The sequence below is a fragment of the Marmota flaviventris genome, chromosome 6 (genome assembly GCF_047511675.1).
Source record: "Marmota flaviventris isolate mMarFla1 chromosome 6, mMarFla1.hap1, whole genome shotgun sequence".
Lineage (NCBI taxonomy): Eukaryota > Metazoa > Chordata > Mammalia > Rodentia > Sciuridae > Marmota > Marmota flaviventris.
In genome coordinates, this window is record NC_092503.1 from 128,369,905 (window position 1) to 128,390,369 (window position 20,465).

General features: G+C 36.3%; 1 protein-coding gene across 1 annotated transcript; it reads left to right on the forward strand.

The window, feature by feature from the left end:
* The first annotated feature begins 927 nt into the window (after positions 1-927).
* Positions 928-4,035, forward strand: LOC114080214 (acidic leucine-rich nuclear phosphoprotein 32 family member E-like). The gene is given in 2 exon segments (XM_071613979.1): positions 928-1,473; positions 3,253-4,035. Coding segments are annotated over 2 exon segments (792 nt in total). The 5' UTR covers positions 928-1,150; the 3' UTR covers positions 3,722-4,035.
* Positions 4,036-20,465: the final 16,430 nt, after the last annotated feature.

A 20,465-nucleotide genomic window follows, 5' to 3' on the forward strand; every position in this document is an offset into this window, starting at 1 on the left:
ACTAAAGAAAATAAAATGCCAAACTATGGTAGCTTATTGGGAACTGAAGTCCATAATATGAAAAATGAAAATCTGAGTTTCAAGTAAACTGTAGTATGCATCTTTTTATTTTCTATTTCTTCAACTCCACTGTAATGTCCCATTTTTATATTTATATAATTTTTGTTTATTTTGTTTTTAAAAGAAAACTTTATTGTATAAATTTAGGATTTAAACAATATTCAATATGTGTATAGTAATGATTTAATCAAAATAATTATATTTTTCAAAATAATTATCTTTTTCAACTCATTTTTTTAAATTGAAATTAAAATAATATTTAATATGCAGTCCAGCACTTAAATAATATGGAAAATGTTTTAAAATGTTAAATGAAATGACTTATGATTGAACTCACAACATTAAGTACTATAATGAATAATTCTTGTCATGGCAGTATTTCTAAGAATATTTAGGGCCTTATCTAATCCAAGCTTCAGATTGAACTAATGTTTTTCACCTCCTAAAAGGAGTTACATGGGGGCTAGGGTTGTGGCTCAGTGGTAGAGTGCTTGCCTAGCATGTGCAATGCCCTGGGTTCAATCCTCAGCACCATATAAAAATAAATAAATAAAATATAGGTATTGTGTCCAACTACAACTAAAAAATAAATATTTTTTTAAAAATTAGTCACGTGGGGCTGGAGATGTGGCTCAAGTGGTAGCGTGCTCGCCTGGCATGCCTGCAGCCGGGGTTTGATCCTCAGCACCACATACAAACAAAGATGTTGTGTCTGCCAATAACTAAAAAATAAAATATTAAAAAATTCTCTCTCGAGTCTCTGAGCAGCCGTTGAAGGGGAAGGAACTGCTGGTGTGTGTGTGTGTGTGTGTGTGTGTGCGTGCGCACGTGTGTGTGTGTGCGTGCGTGTGTGTGCGCACGGGTGTGTGGACAAGGAGGTGGGGGCAGTCGAGTTAGAGTCCCAACTCCTTGGACTCCATTTGCTATTCTTTTCTTTCTCCCCCACATCTATCTGGTGGTAGTGGGCGTTTAAATTTGCGTTTCTTTTCATTCATTTCCAAATCTTTTTATAATTTCAGGGTTGGGGGGTAGTGGGAAGAGCAGGAAAGGGGAAAGGAGGAGAGTAGGAGCAGAAGAGCAGGAGGAGGACATGGAGATGAAGAAGAGGATTAACATGGAATTAAGGAACCGAGCCCCGGAGGAGGTGACAGAGTTAGTTCTTGATAATTGCCTGTGTGTCAATGGGGAAATTGAAGGCCTGAATGATACTTTTAAAGAACTAGAGTTTCTGAGTATGGCTAATGTGGAATTAAGTTCATTGGACCAACATCCCAGCTTAAACAAACTTCGAAAGTTGGAACTTAGTGACAATATAATTTCTGAAGGCTTGGAAGTCCTGGCAGAAAAATGTCCAAATCTTACCTACCTCAATCTGAGTGGAAACAAAATCAAAGATCTCAGTACGGTAGAAGCTCTGCAAAATCTTTTTTTTTTTTAATTTTTATATCATTTTATTTATATTATATTCATTTTGTTGTAAATTTTATTCAAATGTAGTGTCCACTTAAAAGTACAGAGATAATAAATTTACTACTCAATGAATTTGCACAAAATGAACTCATGCAACCAAGATCAAGTTCAAGAAACAATGTAGCCAGCATCTCAGAAGCCTCTCAACTAACTTGCAGTGTTAAATACCTTCCCAAGGGTAGCCACCATGATGATTTATAGCACTATACAACAATTTTGACTGTTTTGAAATATATATATATATATGAAAACTATCATATAATAGCACACTTTTTGCTTGGTTTCTTTCAGGTAACCTAATGTTTCTAAACCCATCCATGTTGTTGCATATTCACAGTTTATTCATTCCCATTGCTGCATGATTTTCCATTTCACAAGCATGGCACAATTAATTAATCTAACCAGCCATATATGAGCATTTGGTTTATTTTCAGTTTTTCAATTTTGTTTTGGGGGTACTTGGGATTGAACTCAGGGGCACTCGGCCACTGAGCCACATCCCTAGCCCTATTTTGTATTTTACTGATAGGCAGGATCTTACTGAGTTGCTTAGTGCCTCACTTTTGCTGAGGCTGGCTTTGAACTCTAGATCCTCCTGTCTCAGCCTCCCGAGCCACTGGGATGGATCATAGGCATGCGCTACCAAGCCCAGCCAGTTTTTCACTATTTAAAATAATACTATCATAAACATTTTTGTACCTGTCTTTTGGTGAATTCATATATACATTTCTCTTTTATTTATCCAGAAATGAAATTGCTGAGTCATAGGATATACATAGTACATACTGCCCAATACTTTCTGAGGTGGTTACAACAATTTAAACTTTCATCAAAAGTGTAAAAGTTACTACTCATACTGAAAAAAAATTGATTTTATCTTTTCCATTTTTGACACTTTGGAGAATATTTAATGGTATCACATTGTGTTTTTTAATCAAGTTTTTAAATTTTAACATCTTTTTACAGTTTTATTATCATATCCACTACATCTGTACTTATGCAACCTCTCAGCTTTCTAAACTAGTGTCTGTGACTCCTTTTTTTCTTCTTCATATTTATTTTAGGCACCTTTTCCAAGAATCAGATTTTTCTTCTCTTGATCATATTTATATTTTTATTTTCTAGTTCATTAAGTTTTGCTCATATTTCATAAATTCCTTTCTTCTATTTGAGGGGATTTATTTGGCTATTCTTTTCCAGACTTCTTGAGTTAAAGCATAGCTTATTCCAATTCAGCCATTCTCAATTTTTAGTAAATGTGATGGCTTCATGTACCTCCTCCTGAGAACTGCCTAGACCATCCCACAATGTCAGCAAATGGTGCTCTCATTCATTTCTTTTTTTTTATTAGTTGTTCAAAACATTACAAAGCTCTTGACATATCATATTTCATACATTAGATTCAAGTTGGTTATGAACTCCCAATTTTAACCCAAATACAGATTGCAGAATCACATCGGTTACACATCCACATTTTTACATAATGCCCTATTAGTAACTGTTGTATTCTGCTACCTTTCCTATCCTCTACTATCCCCCCTCCCCTCCCCTCCCATCTTCTCTCTCTACCCCATCTACTGTAATTCATTTCTCTCCTTGTTTATTTTCCCATTCCCCTCACAACCTCTTATATGTAATTTTGTATAACAATGAGGGTCTCCCTCCATTAAACAAGTCAAGACTTTTCAAATTTTTAAGATTTTGCAGAAGTGTTTGCCTAGTTCTGCAAAATCTTAAAAATTTGAAAAGTCTTGACTTGTTTAACTGTGAGATCACAAATCTGGAAGATTACAGAGAAAGTATTTTTGAATTGCTGCAACAAATCACATACTTAGATGGATTTGATCAGGAGGACAATGAAGCACCTGACTCCGAAGAGGAGGATGATGAGGATGGAGATGAAGATGATGGAGATGAAGAGGAAGATGAAGCTGGTCCACCTGAAGGATACGAGGAAGAGGAGGAAGATGATGATGAGGAGTAGGATGAAGATGAAGCAGGGTCAGAATTGGGAGAGGGAGAAGAAGAAGTGGGCCTTTCTTACTTGATGAAAGAAGAAATTCAGGATGAAGAAGATGATGATGATTATGTAGAAGAAGGGGAAGAAGAGGAGGAAGAGGAAGAAGAAGGTCTCCGGGGGGAGAAGAGGAAACCAGATGCTGAAGATGATGGAGAGGAAGAAGATGACTAGATCATTCTAAGACCAGATTCCCCAGCATTCCTGGGTGTGCAATAGAGTGATCACATCTTTGTTTTTTCATGTACAATAGCTATCCCTACAGAAGATAATGTGTAACTTTTTATAGAAAAGTGTGGTTTTACTATTTTTGCCTTATCATTCCAGTTAAGATTTACTAGTCTGTTAATGATCATATTGTATGTAGAGAAAAAATTTCATTGACACTTCCCCCTTAAGACATTCTCTAGCAATTATATTTAGAAGCTTAATTTTTCTAATTCAAATTCAAGTTCATTGTATTAGTAATTTTTAGTCCATAATTAAAACATGATTGCTTTTACACAGGTGAAGTTTGGTGCATTTCATTCATAAGATTTTAAAGTTATTTATAAATTAACTGAAATTACAGTCATCTGTAATATGAAATGACAGTAGTCTCTTGAATAAGTTGATTACTATTTTTTTAGAGATGATACAGGGATCTTTATTTTGAAGTCACTGACTTTTTTTTAAATAGCTAAAGATATTTGGGTGGTTTTTTGTCACATGAATTAAGTTGCAAAGTAGAAGCAGAATAATAAAGGTTCTATTCAACAAATTATATAGTTTGTGGATTTGGGGGAGGTTCTAGACAGTAATATAATTCATGGATTTTGTGGTGATTGATAAGATTTTATTTTTGAAGGAAAAATTGCCTACACTAAGTGAGACACGCAGATGAGCCCTCTCTTTAGGCTGCAGATCATGACATGCCAATGGTTGTTTATTTCGTTTTGTTTTAGGTGTGCATTTTCTCATCAATTTCTTTATGATCAACCTCCCTTCTTGTTGACTCCCCTTTCTCTATCCCAAAAGGAAGCTGGAAACTTCTGGATACCCAGAAAACCTTTAGTCTTATACCTCAACCACCTTTTCAGATCTCTCTGGGTTTTAAACAGAGTGGAAGAAACTGAGAATTTTCTGAGATACAAATATTGTTATTGATACAATTTCAGGCAGCAAGCTCTGCTTATTGTAAATCTTTCTTGACTGAAAATATGTAAGACCATATAAGTAGGAGGAAGAAAGTAAAGAAGCAGGGGAGGGGTTTTGAATTAGCATCAATGTCCATTGCCTGTTGATAATTAAGGAGACATTTAAGTCAGTTTTTAAGTTGGCATCCCAAATTATTTGGATACCAACCCTGCGCAGCATTTATAATTTTTCTGAGTAGACCTTTAGTTCCTATAGTTTTAAAGCATTACCAGATGTAGCATTTAATTGGAATATTATAGGCAGTTGGAAAAATATTTGGGATTAAATATTAAAATTAAGACTTATTTTCAAGTGAATGTCCATTAAAATAGAAGAATATTTGGGATAAGTATGAGTGTGTGCTTACTTACATGGTTACTAAATAAAATATAACAAGTACACAGTACATCTCTGTTTTTGTTATGGAGGCTCCATGTTCAAGGTAACTGCTTTGTTCATCTTGACTATCTTAAAATTTTTTCTTTGTTTTGAATATTTGTAAGGTTTTTAAAAGTTAGTGTCAGTAAACTAATTGAAGCTATTCTTCTACTGGGACACATTTAAATTACTGAGTGTAGTACTACTGCTGCTTGTTTTTTTTTTTTTTTTTTTTTTTTTTTAGTTTAAAATGTATGACTTGGCATTTTAAAAGTTATTTGTGGAGAAACTAAAACAGTTGCACAACTGACTAAAATAAAACACTTGGAATAAATTTAGTAGGGGGATCAGAAAGTACAAAAGATTGACATTTTTTTCTCCTAATTTTTAACAATTGATATGCCCTGCTTTAGTCTCTAAGAATTCTCTTTACATACTATGTCCAGATTATAAAATACTTATTTTTAAAATGAAATCTATATATTGACTTTCTTATCAATCATCTTATTGTGCAATCAAAATTAGAGTTCTTTGGTTTGAAAACAACACATAGTGAACCTTCAGATAACTTTTAAGAACTTATTTTTTGTGGGTGGTATTTTCATGCAAATAACTAAGGGAGGTTTTATATTTTGTAGAAGTTTGGGGTCCTATTTTAATGCTCTTTGTATTGCAGTATGTATATAGTGTGTTAAGTTCTTTAAGAATCTCTCCGTAAACGTTGAGGTTAATACTTTTGTGCAACTGTGTTTTTGAATAAAGCCATGACAGTGTTAAAAAAAAATTCTCTCTCTCTCTCTCTCTCTCTCTCTCTCTCTCTCTCTCTCTCTCTTAAAAAAATTAGTCACATGTATTTTAGAAAATGTATACAGATTATAGACATCCACTGTGCTCTCCAACAGTATAAAACACCTGGTGTACTCTGCTCACTTTTGTACACAGTAATTTGAAATATTTGATAAACTATGATGTGTCTAGTAGAAATTAACCAAGAAAACATGGAAATTTAGATCATGTACTGCTCAGAAAAAACTGAAAGTGTATTTAGTCTAAGAGTACATATGTAAGATTTTTCAGATAAGCCAAACTAACAAAACATCATCCAGAGAAGTATATTTGGCTTCTTTTTAACTTGTCAATGGACCTTTATTTTTTTTACTTACTTATATGTGGTGCTGAGTATCGAACCCAGTGCCTCACACATGTAAGACAAATGCTCCTCCACTGAGCTATAGCTACAGTTCCAGTATATTTGGCTTTCTAACGGTTAAAATGATGGAGGTCATTATTATAAACATTAGGACAGTGGATACTCCAGGGGACAGAAAGGCAGTATAATAGAGATAATTGGTAACTTTCTATTTCTTCACTCAGGTGATAGTTAAAAGAAATATTTTCCTATACTCCTCAAGCTTCTACTTTTGTTTGTGTATCTCTCTTTTATTTTATAATGATACTAACATATGGTGGGTTTTTAAATTAAGGCATGTCAAAATAACTTATTCTGTGTTGTTTTATAATAAAGAAAGAGATTCAGTGCCTACATGTTACAAGGAAGCATCTTTAGCATTGATTAAAGGAAGAAAAGCACTCCATGTACAATTGATTTGCCTGTCATAAATGTTGTATGAAATATGAGTTGTGTGAATAATTTGTGGAAGGATATCCTATGCAAGAACAAAAGCTGGATTTTGAGGTCCATTTCAACTTTAAAATAATGCTTTGAAAGTTACCAGTACCATAACAATTTTAAGCAACCAAAACATCCCAGTATTTTTGTATTTAGGGAGCTCAAGCCATCTTCTGTTCATGGGCTTTATCACCTCAATAAATACATTATAATTTTACATATTTATGTGCAAAGGTATGCCTATACCTTTTAAGAGTTATGGGAAAATATTTAAGACAATCTAGATTAGCTTTAAACCATGATGGTAAAATAACTAGTGTGAAACATGAAGAGAATAAAGAATACATAGAATAATAATGATTCAGATATAAGTGGATATGTTTTATCAATTTTAGAATTAAATAATAACACAGCTCCAAGTGCTATAACAAATATTAACCCTCACAACCTACCATTGTGTAAGGGGCTATTATTATAGTCTATGATTATATTCTATTCTTCACATATAAAGAACCTGGTACACAATCAGTTTAAATAATTACAAAAAAAAAAAACATGCTTCCCAGTGGTGGAGCTGTGATTTGATGCGGGCAATTGGAGTTTAGAATCTGTACTTAAGCACTATCCTTGACTTAACTGACATCCTACTATGTAAAAATGAGACATTCTGTAGTTAAATTGAATTCACATTTTTTACTGAGGAAAAACTACATCTTTATCACATCCAATCTGATAATAAAAGTATCTTCCATATGCCCATTATGTTATCACCATGTTTTAACTAAAGTGCTTATATTAATGATTCTTGAGATATTTTATCTATATTTTATAATGCAACTGAAATAATTCAAGTGTTTATTCCTTGTCTGCAAAGACACTGTAAAAGTATACTGGGTCTGAAGTGTATGGTCAGAAATAACATATAAAAAAATTAATTCAATTATTAAAGAGTCTATATTTTTAATGATACAAAACTCAGAAATAGTAAAATAGATTAAATCTTTATCCTTGTATGTACTCATTTTAGCATGAAAGATATGATCATTTTATAGAAAGGGTTCCAAAGCAACAAAAGATTCACTCATGTGATCAGTAAATTTTACAAGTATAAACAATTTACTGATAGTTTAATAAATTATTGTTTTCATTACCTGTCTACCTAATTTGGCAAACTGGACACATGATAGGAGCTTATAATGATTGTTGCTATGTGTTTGTTGTGACCAAAAGTTCAATTCTTAACTTTGTAACAAACAGATTAGGTTAGTTAGGTAGTGAAGTATTAGTAATTATAGCAATTGCCAAAAATATGGCATCTATACATGTAAATAAATATAATGAAAAATATTAGCCAGGTGTAGTGACACATACTTATAACCCCCCTGGCTCAGGAGGCAGAGGCAAGGGGATCACAGGTTCAAAGCCAGCCTCAGCAACTTAGTGAGGCCCTAACCAACTTAGAAAGAACCTGTCTCTAACTACAAATATAAAAAGGGCTGGGGCATGGCTCAGTGGTTGAGTGCTCCTGAGTTCAATCACCAGTATCAGGGAAAAAACAGAAGAGAAGAAAAGAAAAGGAAAAATATTATTTCTCAGCAACCAAAACACAGTTTTTTAAAAAGTATAGTTATGAATGCCAGAATTATTACAAAAAGCAGGAAAAATATGAGTACTAAAATAAGTGCAGTAAAAGAGATTATCAGATAAAGATGTTTAGAAGTGAATATGGAAAATTTTTTTCTGCTACCAAACAGTGGAGTTTAAAAAGTAAACATGTCATTTTACTTTTTTACCTCAAGCACAGCTCCTTTGATAAAGGAAAGACATCATAATCAAGTGATCAAGAGACAAATAGTGTCATGGTTCCAAGGAGAAAAAAACTCCTCAAAATATATCCCACTCTTAAAATCATGTGATTGACTTTATGGATTTATTGCTTAATTAAAATATATGGAGTATAGTTCGAAATCTGGTATCACTATACCGTCTGATCTTTTGGCTTCTGGTAAGTATTCTCCATTGTTTTCTGCAAAAAAATTCAGGACAGAAAAAAAAACCAATCCTACATAGCACAGGACTCAGTCTAGCATGAAATATACATATTTGTGGAGGGAGAAAGATGGCGGCGAGGGGAGTGCATTGCCCCCGTGTGCTGCTTCACTGTGTGGGAGTATGACAAGTCAGGACGGCTAAAGGATATCTTGTTAGGAATTTCCAGCAATAGTGGGGTGCTCCGGAACCTGGAGGAAGGATTTCCATCGCACGAGGATCAGCTACGGGGACTCAAACGCGAGAGGTTTGTCGCACTGCTTATTCAGCAAATCGGCCCGAGGCTAGAATCTGCAGCGTGCGCTGGGATAGAGACGCAGGGTTACAGCGCTGCAGTTTCTGCCAGCCGCGCAAGCACCGTACTCAGGGCTGAATTCTGGGTTCGAGACGGGGGAAGGAAGCGGTCCATCTCGGTTCTCCACACCGGTCAGACCACAGAGGAGGCCAGCAGCCACCATGTTGGTAAACTGACGTCACCACCGCTGTTTTCGACTGACCGCAGCTCATTCAGCCATAGAACAGGTAATTTCAGGCTGCAATTCGCCTGCGGCTTGCAGACAGATTGCTAGGGCTCAGCGCCTGGGTGCTTCTTAGAACCTGATCTTATCGGAGTGAATACCCAGCGCGGAGCGGCTGCTGAGCCCGCGGAGGCTGCTTCTTGGACCCTGCGCCTACCAGAGCATACAACAAGCATTAAGCAGCCGAATTACGGCTCCCGGAACTGAGCCCGCGGGGACTGCTTCTTGGAGCTTACATTTATAGGAGCTTACACCGAGCACGGAGTGGCCGAGTTCCGGCTCCCGGAACTTCCCTGGCCCGGGGCTAGGAGCCCGCGGAAACTGCTTCCCAGTCCGGGTCCTGCTGAGGGCCGGTCAGGACTCACCCGGTGCTTTGGTTGCCCGGCAAGGGGAACGAAATGCTGCCATTCGCATAGGATACCAACATGGCAGAGATCTGATGTCTGCAGAAAGCGGCGGAGGAGGGAACTTCATCAATACCAGTGGTGACATAAGCAGTTGGTCTCCTGGTAGGCGGGGTGAGGCACAGTCACCCGAGTCTCCTCAATTTGTCGTCGAGCCAGAGGGAAGGAGCCGGGCCGCCGCCAGCGCCCGGAGCAGGCCCAGCGGCTTGCCAGCGTGGTGACCGCGTGACCCCAATTGGAGAGGGGGCGGAGTGGAGCCGCCACCCGCAACCGCAAGGTGGGCAGACCAGTGATCAACCTGTAGATCAGGCCCAGGGGTCCGCAGGCGTGGTAGGAGGGGCAGGGCAGATCCGCCGCCCGCGCCTCCAAGGTAGGCAGACCTACAACAGACCTGCGGATCAGGCCCAGGAGCCTGCCGGCGTGGTACAAACACCACCCTAATTGGAGTAGTGGCAGAGCAGAGTCGCCGCCCGTGCCAGGAACAGGCCCAGTGTCCTGCAGGCGGGGTAGTCATGACACCCCAATTGGAGTAGGGGCAGAGCAGAGCCTCCACCCGTGCCCGAAAGGTGGGCAGATCTGCGACCGACCAGCGGGACAGGCCCAGTGGCCTGCCGGTACGACAGACACGTCACCCCATTTGCAGTAGGGGCAGAGTAGAGCCGCCGCCCGCGCCTGCAGGGTAGGCAAACCTGCAACCGACCGGCGGATCAGGCCCAGTGGCCTGCCGGCGTGGTACACTCGTCACCCCAATTGGAGTAGGGGCAGAACAGAGCCGCCGCCAGCTCCCAGAACAGGCCCAGTGACCTGCCGGCGTGGTAGCCACGACACCCCAATTGGAATAAGAAGAGAGCAGAGCCGCCGCCCGCACGTGCAGGAAAGATACGCAAGCAGTATGAAAAGACAAGGAAAGAAAGGACCACAAGCAATGCAGGTCAACGCAACTTTAGAAGAGGTAACAGCTGCAGCAGATGGAATGTCAGATAAAGAATTCAGGATATACATGCTTCAGATGATCTGGAGTATCAAGGAAGACATTAAACAGCAAAATCAGACAATGAAAGATCACTTCGACAACGAATTACGCAAACAAATCCAGGAAGCAAAGGATCAACTATACAGGGAGATAGAGGTTATAAAAAACAAACAAACAGAAATCCTAGAAATGCAGGAAGCAATAAACCAACTTAAAAACTCAATGGAGAATACTACCAGCAGAGTAGAACACTTAGAAGATAGAACATCAGACAATGAAGACAAAGTATTTCAACTGGAAAAGAACATAGACAGCTCAGCAAGACTGTTAAGAAACCATGAGCAGAACATCCAAGAAATATGGGATAACATTAAGAGACCAAATTTAAGAGTCATTGGGATACAGGAAGGTACAGAGCTCCAAACCAAAGGAATGAGAAGTCTATTCAATGAAATAATACAAGAAAACTTCCCAGACTTGAAGAATGAGACAGAATCCCAAATCCTAGAAGCCTACAGGACGCCGAATGTGCAAAATCATAAGAGATCCACACCTAGACACATTATAATGAAGATGCCCAACATACAGAATAAGGAGAGAATTTTAAAAGCTACAAGAGAAAGGAAGCAGATTACATTTAGGGGTAAGCCAATCAGGATAACAGCTGATCTGTCAACACAGACTCTGAAAGCTAGAAGATCCTGGAATAACATATTTCAAACACTGAAAGAAAATGGGTTCCAACCAAGAATTGTGTATCCAGCGAAATTAAGCTTCAGGATGGAGGATGAAATTAAAACCTTCCACGATAAACAAAAGTTTAAAGAATTCGCAGCTAGAAAACCATCTCTTCAAAACATCCTCGCCAAAGCATTACAGGAAGAGGAAATGGAAAATAACAATGAAAACCAACAGTGGGAGGTAGGACAGTAAAGGGGGGGGGGATAATCAAAGAGGAAAACAAACCATGTTTAGTAACAGAAATAAACAAATATGGCTGGAAGAACAACCCATATCTCAATAATAACCCTAAATGTTAATGGCTTAAACTCACCAATTAAGAGACACAGGCTAGTAGAATGGATCACAAAACAAGACCCAACAATATGCTGCCTACAGGAGACGCATTTGATAGGAAAGGACATACATAGGCTGAAGGTGAAAGGTTGGGAAAAATCATATCACTCATATGGACTTCGGAAACAAGCAGGAGTGTCCATACTCATATCAAATAAAATAGATTTCAAGCCAAAGTTAATCAAAAGAGATAAAGAGGGACACTACATACTGCTTAAGGGAACCATACACCAACAAGACATAACAATCATAAATATTTATGCCCCAAACAATGGTGCAGCTATATTCGTCAAACAAACTCTTCTCAAGTTCAAGAGTCTAATAGACCACCATACCATAATCATGGGAGACTTCAACACACCTCTCTCGCCACTGGACAGATCTTCCAAACAAAAGTTGAATAAGGAAACTATAGAACTCAATAACACTATTAATAACCTAGACCTAATTGACATATATAGAATATACCACCCAACATCAAGCAGTTACACTTTTTTCTCAGCAGCACATGGATCCTTCTCAAAAATAGATCATATATTATGTCACAGGGCAACTCTTAGACAATATAAAGGAGTAGAGATAATACCATGCATCTTATCTGATCATAATGGAATGAAACTGAAAATCAACGATAAAAGAAGGAAGGAAAAAGCATACATCACTTGGAGAATGAACAATAGGTTACTGAACGATCAATGGGTTATAGAAGACATCAAGAAGGAAATCAAAAAATTCTTAGAGATAAATGAAAACACAGACACAACATATCGGAATCTATGGGACACATTGAAAGCAGTTCTAAGAGGAAAATTCATTGCTTGGAGTTCATTCCTTAAAAAAAGAAAAAACCAACAAATAAATGATCTCATACTTCATCTCAAAATCCTGGAAAATGAAGAGCAAAACAACAGCAAAAGAAGTAGAAGGCAAGAAATAATTAAAATCAGAGCTGAAATTAATGAAATCGAAACAAAAGAAACAATTGAAAAAATTGACAAAACTAAAAGTTGGTTCTTTGAAAAAATAAACAAAATCGACAGACCCTTAGCCATGCTAGCGAAGAGAAGAAGAGAGAGAACTCAAATTACTAGCATACGGGATGAAAAAGGCAATATCACAACAGACACTTCAGAAATACAGAAGATAATCAAAAACTATTTTGAATCCTTATACTCCAATAAAATAGAAGATAGTGAAGGCATAGATAAATTTTTTAAGTCATACGATCTGCCCAGATTGAGTCAGGAGGATATAGAAAACCTAAACAGACCAATATCAATTGAGGAAATAGAAGAAACCATAAAAAGACTACCAACTAAGAAAAGCCCAGGTCCAGATGGGTATACAGCAGAATTTTACAAAACCTTTAAAGAAGAACTAATACCAATACTTTTCAAGCTACTTCAGGAAATAGAAAAGGAGGGAGAACTTCCAAATTCATTCTATGAGGCCAACATCACCCTGATACCTAAACCAGACAAAGACACTTCAAAGAAAGAAAACTACAGACCAATATCCCTAATGAACCTAGATGCAAAAATCCTCAATAAAATTCTGGCGAATCGGATACAAAAACATATCAAAAAAATTGTACACCATGATCAAGTAGGATTCATCCCTGGGATGCAAGGCTGGTTCAATATACGGAAATCAATAAATGTTATTCACCACATCAATAGACTTAAAAATAAGAACCATATGATCATCTCGATAGATGCGGAAAAAGCATTTGACAAAGTACAGCATCCCTTTATGTTCAAAACTCTAGAAAAACTAGGGATAACAGGAACATACCTCAATATTGTAAAAGCAATCTATGCTAAGCCTCAGGCTAGCATTATTCTGAATGGAGAAAAACTGAAGGCATTCCCTCTAAAATCTGGAACTAGACAGGGATGCCCTCTCTCTCCACTTCTGTTCAACATAGTTCTCGAAACACTGGCCAGAGCAATTAGACAGACGAAAGAAATTAAAGGCATAAAAATAGGAAAAGAAGAACTTAAATTATCACTATTTGCAGATGATATGATTCTATACCTAGCAGACCCAAAAGGCTCTACAAAGAAACTATTAGAGCTAATAAATGAATTCAGCAAAGTGGCAGGATATAAAATCAACACACATAAATCAAAGGCATTCCTGTATATCAGCGACAAATCCTCTGAATTGGAAATGAGGACAACCACTCCATTCAAAATATCTTCAAAAAAAATAAAATACTTGGGAATCAACCTAACGAAAGAGGTGAAAGACTTATACAATGAAAACTACAGAACCCTAAAGAGAGAAATAGAAGAAGATCTTAGAAGATGGAAAAATATACCCTGTTCATGGATAGGCAGAACTAACATCATCAAAATGGCGATATTACCAAAAGTTCTCTATAGGTTTAATGCAATGCCAATCAAAATCCCATCAGCATTTCTTGTAGAAATAGAGAAAGCAATCATGAAATTCATATGGAAAAATAAAAGACCCAGAATAGCAAAAACAATGCTAAGCAGGAAGTATGAATCAGGCGGTATAGCGATACCAGACTTCAAACTATACTACAGAGCAATAGTAACAAAAACAGCATGGTACTGGTACCAAAACAGGCGGGTGGACCAATGGTACAGAATAGAGGACACAGAAACCAATCCACAAAACTACAACTATCTTATATTTGATAAAGGGGCTAAAAGCATGCAATGGAGGAAGGATAGCATCTTCAACAAATGGTGCTGGGAAAACTGGAAATCCATATGCAACAAAATGAAACTGAATCCCTTTCTCTCGCCATGCACAAAAGTGAATTCAAAATGGATCAAGGAGCTTGATATCAAATCAGAGATGCGCCGTCTGATAGAAGAAAAAGTTGGCTACGATCTACAGTCGGTGGGGTCGGGCTCCAAATTCCTCAATAGGACACCCATAGCACAAAAGTTAATAACTAGAATCAACAAATGGGACTTACTCAAACTAAAAAGTTTTTTCTCAGCAAAAGAAACAATAAGAGAGGTAAATAGGGAGCCTACACCCTGGGAACAAATCTTTACTCCTCACACTTCAGATAGAGCCCTAATATCCAGAGTATACAAAGAACTCAAAAAATTAGACAATAAGAAAACAAACAACCCAATCAACAAATGGGCCAAGGACCTGAACAGACACTTCTCAGAGGAGGACATACAGTCAATCAACAAGTACATGAAAAAATGCTCAACATCTCTAGCTGTCAGAGAAATGCAAATCAAAACCACCCTAAGATACCATCTCACTCCAGTCAGATTGTCAGCCATTAGGAAGTCAAACAACAACAAGTGCTGGCGAGGATGTGGGGAAAAGGGTACACTTGTACATTGCTGGTGGGACTGCAGATTGGTGCAGCCAATTTGGAAAGCAGTATGGAGATTTCTTGGAAAGCTGGGAATGGAGCCACCATTTGACCCAGCTATTCCCCTTCTTGGTCTATTCCCTAAAGACCTAAAAAGAGCATGCTACAGGGACACTGCTACATTGATGTTCATAGCAGCACAGTTCACAATAGCAAGACTGTGGAACCAACCTAGATGCCCTTCAATAGACGAATGGATAAAAAAAATGTGGCATTTATACACAATGGAGTATTACTCTGCATTAAAAAATGACAAAATCATAGAATTTACAGGGAAATGGATGGCATTAGAGCAGATTATGCTAAGTGAAGCTAGCCAATCCCTAAAAAACAAATGCCAAATGTCTTCTTTGATATAAGGAGAGTAACTAAGAACAGTGTAGGGACGAAGAACAGGAGAAGAAGATTAACATTTAACAGGGATGAGAGGTGGGAGGGAAAGGGAGAGAGAAGGGAAATTGCATGGTAATGGAAGGAGACCCTCAGGGTTATACAGTGGAGGAGGTAGAGAGAGAGGAGGGGAGGGGAGGGTAGAGGTGGGGATGGGGGAGGGTGGAGGATGGGAAAGGCAGTGGAGCACAACAGACACTAGTATGGCAATTTGTAAATCAATGGATGTGTAACTGATGTGATTCTGCAATCTGTGTATGGGGTGAAGGTGGGAGTTCATAACCCACTTGAATCAAAGTGTGGAATATGATATGTCAAGAAATTTGTAATGTTTTGAACAACCCACAATAAAAAATTAAAAAAAAAAAATATATACATATTTGTGTGTGTATACACCTACATATTACATGTAAGGAAGTAATATATCAGTAATTAGTATGTGTTAGGGAATAATATATTATACATAATAACATATATTACTAAAAGAAGTGTGTGATGAACACAAAATTCAAAACCATGATTATGCAGCTGGGGCTGTAGCTCAGTGGTAGAGCATTTGCCTACCATGTGTAAGGCACTGGGTTCAAACCTTAGCCCCATATAAAAATAGATAAATCAAATGAAGGTATTGTGTTCACCTACAACCAAAAAATAATGATAAAAAAAAGAACCATGATTACTCTGAGTTAGAAAGAAAGAAGGAAAGAACATAAAAGCATATAGGTGGCTCTAAGCTACTAGTAACTTTCTAGTCATTGAACTGATGGTGGGCTCAAAAGATTTCATGCTATTTAATATATTGAAAAGTAATAATAATGATATGAATCATAAAATTGGAATTATTCTATAAATTTGCTAAAAATCAAATATTTTCTGTCCTGTTCACACAACACCTGAAAACCTAATTTCTCAATTTAACTGATACTGTTGATCACACCAAAATTCAATTAGATGAGTTAATTTTACATGTATGGTTTTTATCACATTTTCAAATTTATGTAAGTTTAATATGAGAAATTAAATTTTTTATCAAATTAATTTTTTTTGAAAAATCTCTTTTAAAAAGGAAGATAAAACTAAATGTCTTAAGGGAACTATTCATGAAGTTGTTACTTGGATATGCCTCTGACCTCAGTCATAGATTTTTTTAATCATCTCTGTGAGGCATCAATCCCCAAGGTTTAAACCATATTAATATAGGTAGCCTATATAATTATACAAAAATACTTCCCTGCTGGTATTAATGATTCTTGAAATACACAGCAACCAACATAGTACTCCTCTTGTCTAATTAGGCATTAATCTTCCCATAAATATGAATACCAAAAATATACACAGAAGACTTCAAATAGGCATAAAAAAAATACATCTAGCTAAAACTAATTCATCAACTCCTGTACCATTGCCACATCTAGTTTTTTTCCCAAAATTAAAATTAAATAATTTCCATTAACATTTAAATGTAAGTAGGATTGTGTATCAAAATTTTAAAGATCATGATTAATCCAATTTTTCAGGGCTTCAGTAACCTATGCTTCAATTTTATTTTCTGAATTATTAATGCAATGAAGGATCATCATAATGAGAAGAGAGTGGATTTGGACTACATGAGAACCTGACTATAAAATGTTCCCTCATGATATTCTAATCTTTTGGCTTCTGGTAAGTATTCTCCAATGTTTTCTACCAAAAAAAAAAAAAAATCAGGACAGAAAAAAAAAAAAAAACCGATCCTACATAGCACAGGACTCAGTCTAGCATGAAAACAAAATTGTGAAAGGTGTATGGAATATAAATATATTGGTGTCCTCTGAGCAGAGATTAAATTTCAATAAGAGCTGTTAGTATATTTTGAAGTTTCTGTATGCATCAAAAATTATTTTATATTTAGTATGTCATTTAATCCTCCTCACCACCATCCTACAAAGCAGGTGCTGTTGGGATAACTATTTTGCATATGAGGAAACCGAACTTTATAGAAGTTGACTAGCTTGCTCATACTAAGGGAGTGTCTGACATCCATGGAGTGAAAACACAGGTGGGATGAATTTAGAGTCTAGGATCTTAACTACTGTCTTTTTCTGTTTGAACTTTGACTATAGCAATATACCTCTTGCTTTATAATTTAATACATGATTCATTTAATAGGCATTTTTTAACATTCAGTCATTTTGGTATTTCACATTTCTAATTTTTCTTCATATTATTATATACATCCAAATTATGTTTAAGTATTTTGGGTCATCTATTTTAAATTCACTGGAGAAAGTGAATTTAAATATGTTTTATACTATGGGAACTGAAGGACATCCATACATGAAAAATGAAAAACTCAGTTGCAGTTAAAATGTAGCATGCCTCTTTTTATTATCTATTTCTTCTACTCTAATATTCTGTCTCATTTTTAATATCACGGTCACTTTTGGGGGGGTGGAGGGTGCTGGGGATTGAACCCAGGGCCTTGTGCATGCAAGGCAAACACTCTACTGACTGAGCTATATCCCCTGCCCTCATGGTCACTTTTAAATGTAAATTTAAATAATACCTAAACTTTAAGACCCAAGACGTAAATCAATATGGAAAAAAGTAATGAGCCTAAATAAAAGGTAATATTTTTGAGTTCACAACATAAAGTTACACAAATATAATCCCTTGATTGGAAGCATTTCCAAAAGAATGCCTGGGACAAGCGTGGCATGGTGGTACATGCCTGTTGTACTGGCTTCTTGGGAGACTGAGGCAAGAGTTTCACTTGAGCCCAAAAGTTTAAGGCCAGCATGAACAATATAATGAAACTTTATCTCAAAACTAATAATAACTAACATATATTTTAGAAAACATATTCAGAACACAGATGTTCACTATTCCCTTCAGTAGTGTTGCATATCTGGAAGAGTGTTGTGCTTACTTTTAAATTCACTAATTTGAGGCATTTGTGAAACTTGGTGTGTCTTATGGAGAACCACCAGAAAACCATGGAAATTAAAAATCATGCTGCATTAGGAACAAATGGTGATTTTTCAGAAAAAGAATACTCTGAGAGTATGTAGATTATAGATTCTAATATTAAAGCAGATTTGAAACACATATAAGATTTTTATATAAGCCAAACTAAACAATATCACCTACATGTTCATTTAGCTAATTAAGCTACTAAATCACAAGAAGGTGATTATAAGGAGGTGGATAATTCCAGGGACATGGAAGAGTTATGATTTATAATGAGGCACAAAGAGAAACTTCTGGGGTAGTTAGCAATATTCGATTTCTTGACTCAGGTGAGAGTTGCAAGAATATTCACCTAAATTATCAAGCTTTTACTGGTTTTCTGTTGTTCATTGTATATATGTTTTACGTTATACTAAAACTAGTTTTCTTTTAATTAACCCATATTGAATTGAATTCTCTTTGGTCTTTTCAGGTTTTTCTTTTAAAGGCAATGCCTGGATATTACAAAGAAGCATTTTAGACCTTAATATAAGTAAGAGGCAGTGACTAAAGGAAAAAGACTGCTTTATATGCAAAAAAATAGTTGCTGTGTGAATATTCTATGGAAAAATCTCCTGGGCAGAACAGAAGGCTAGATTCAGGCTTAGATTTGTTCCAACTTAAAATTCATAAACCTTATATTCCCAACATCATTCCAACTTAATTTTCTTTAAAATAATGTTTGCATGTAAATTAAATTTATTTTAACTAATATGTATGAACTACATATTAATGTTATAGCATATGATGTTTCAATACATTTATGCAATATATAATGTTTAAATCTGGTTATACATATTTGTCTTCTCAAATATTTACCATTTCTTCATGGAGAAAACTTTCACTATACTTTTTTCTAGCTTTTTTTAGATATATAGTACATTATTGTTACCTACCCTTCTATACAATAGCTTACCAGACTTCTTACTTCTACTTAATATTAATCAACTTTTCCATTGCATATATGTACAATGTTTTCTTTATCTATTCATTAGTTGGACACTTAAGTTTTTTCCATTTCTTACCTACTGTGAATAGTGCTGCAGTAATCATAGGAGTGCAGATATTTCTTCAACATACTGATTTCCATTTTGAGGAACAGCTTTACTTTTTCCATAATAGCTGTACTAATTTACATATCCACCTACAGTTCACAAGGGTTCCCTTTTCACCGAAACCTCATCAGCAATTGTTCTCTTTTTAATAATAGCCATTCTTACTGAGGTGAGGGGATTTCTCATTGTGATTTTGATTTGAGTTTCCCTGACTGAAGATGTTGAGAATTTTTTCTTATACCTGTTGGCCATTTACTTGTCTACTTTTGAGAAAAGTCTTTTTAAGTCAACAGACCATTTTTATATTTGAGATTTGGGGGTTTTGTTTGTTTTTGCTATTGAATTTTGGAGTTCTTTACATATACTTGCTCTTAATTCCTTGTTAGACACATAATTTGCAAATATCTTCTCCCATTCTATAAATGTCTCTTCATGCTGTTGGTTGATTCCTATACTGTGCAGAAGATTCTTAGTTTTGATATGATTACATTTGCCTATTTCTGCTTATTATCCTTGTGTTTTGGGGGTCTTTTTCAAAAAAGGATTTGCCCATTCCAATGTCCTGAAGTGTTTCCCCTTTCTTTTCTTCTAGTTATTTAATAGTTGCAGGTCTAGGTAAGTCTCTAACCTATATTGAGTTGAGTTTTTTTAATAACTGATGAGTGATAAGGATCTAGTTTCATTCTCTGCATGTATATACCAATTTTCCAAGCACCATTTATTTTTTAAAAATATGTTTTAGTCATTGATGGACCTTTATTAAGTTTATTTATTTGTATGTGGTGCTGAGAATTGAACCCAGGGCCTCACACATGCCAGACAAACACTCTCCCACTGAGCCACAACCTCAGCCCCCCAAGCACCAGTTATTGAAAAGACTCTCCTTTCCCCAGTGTGTGCTCTG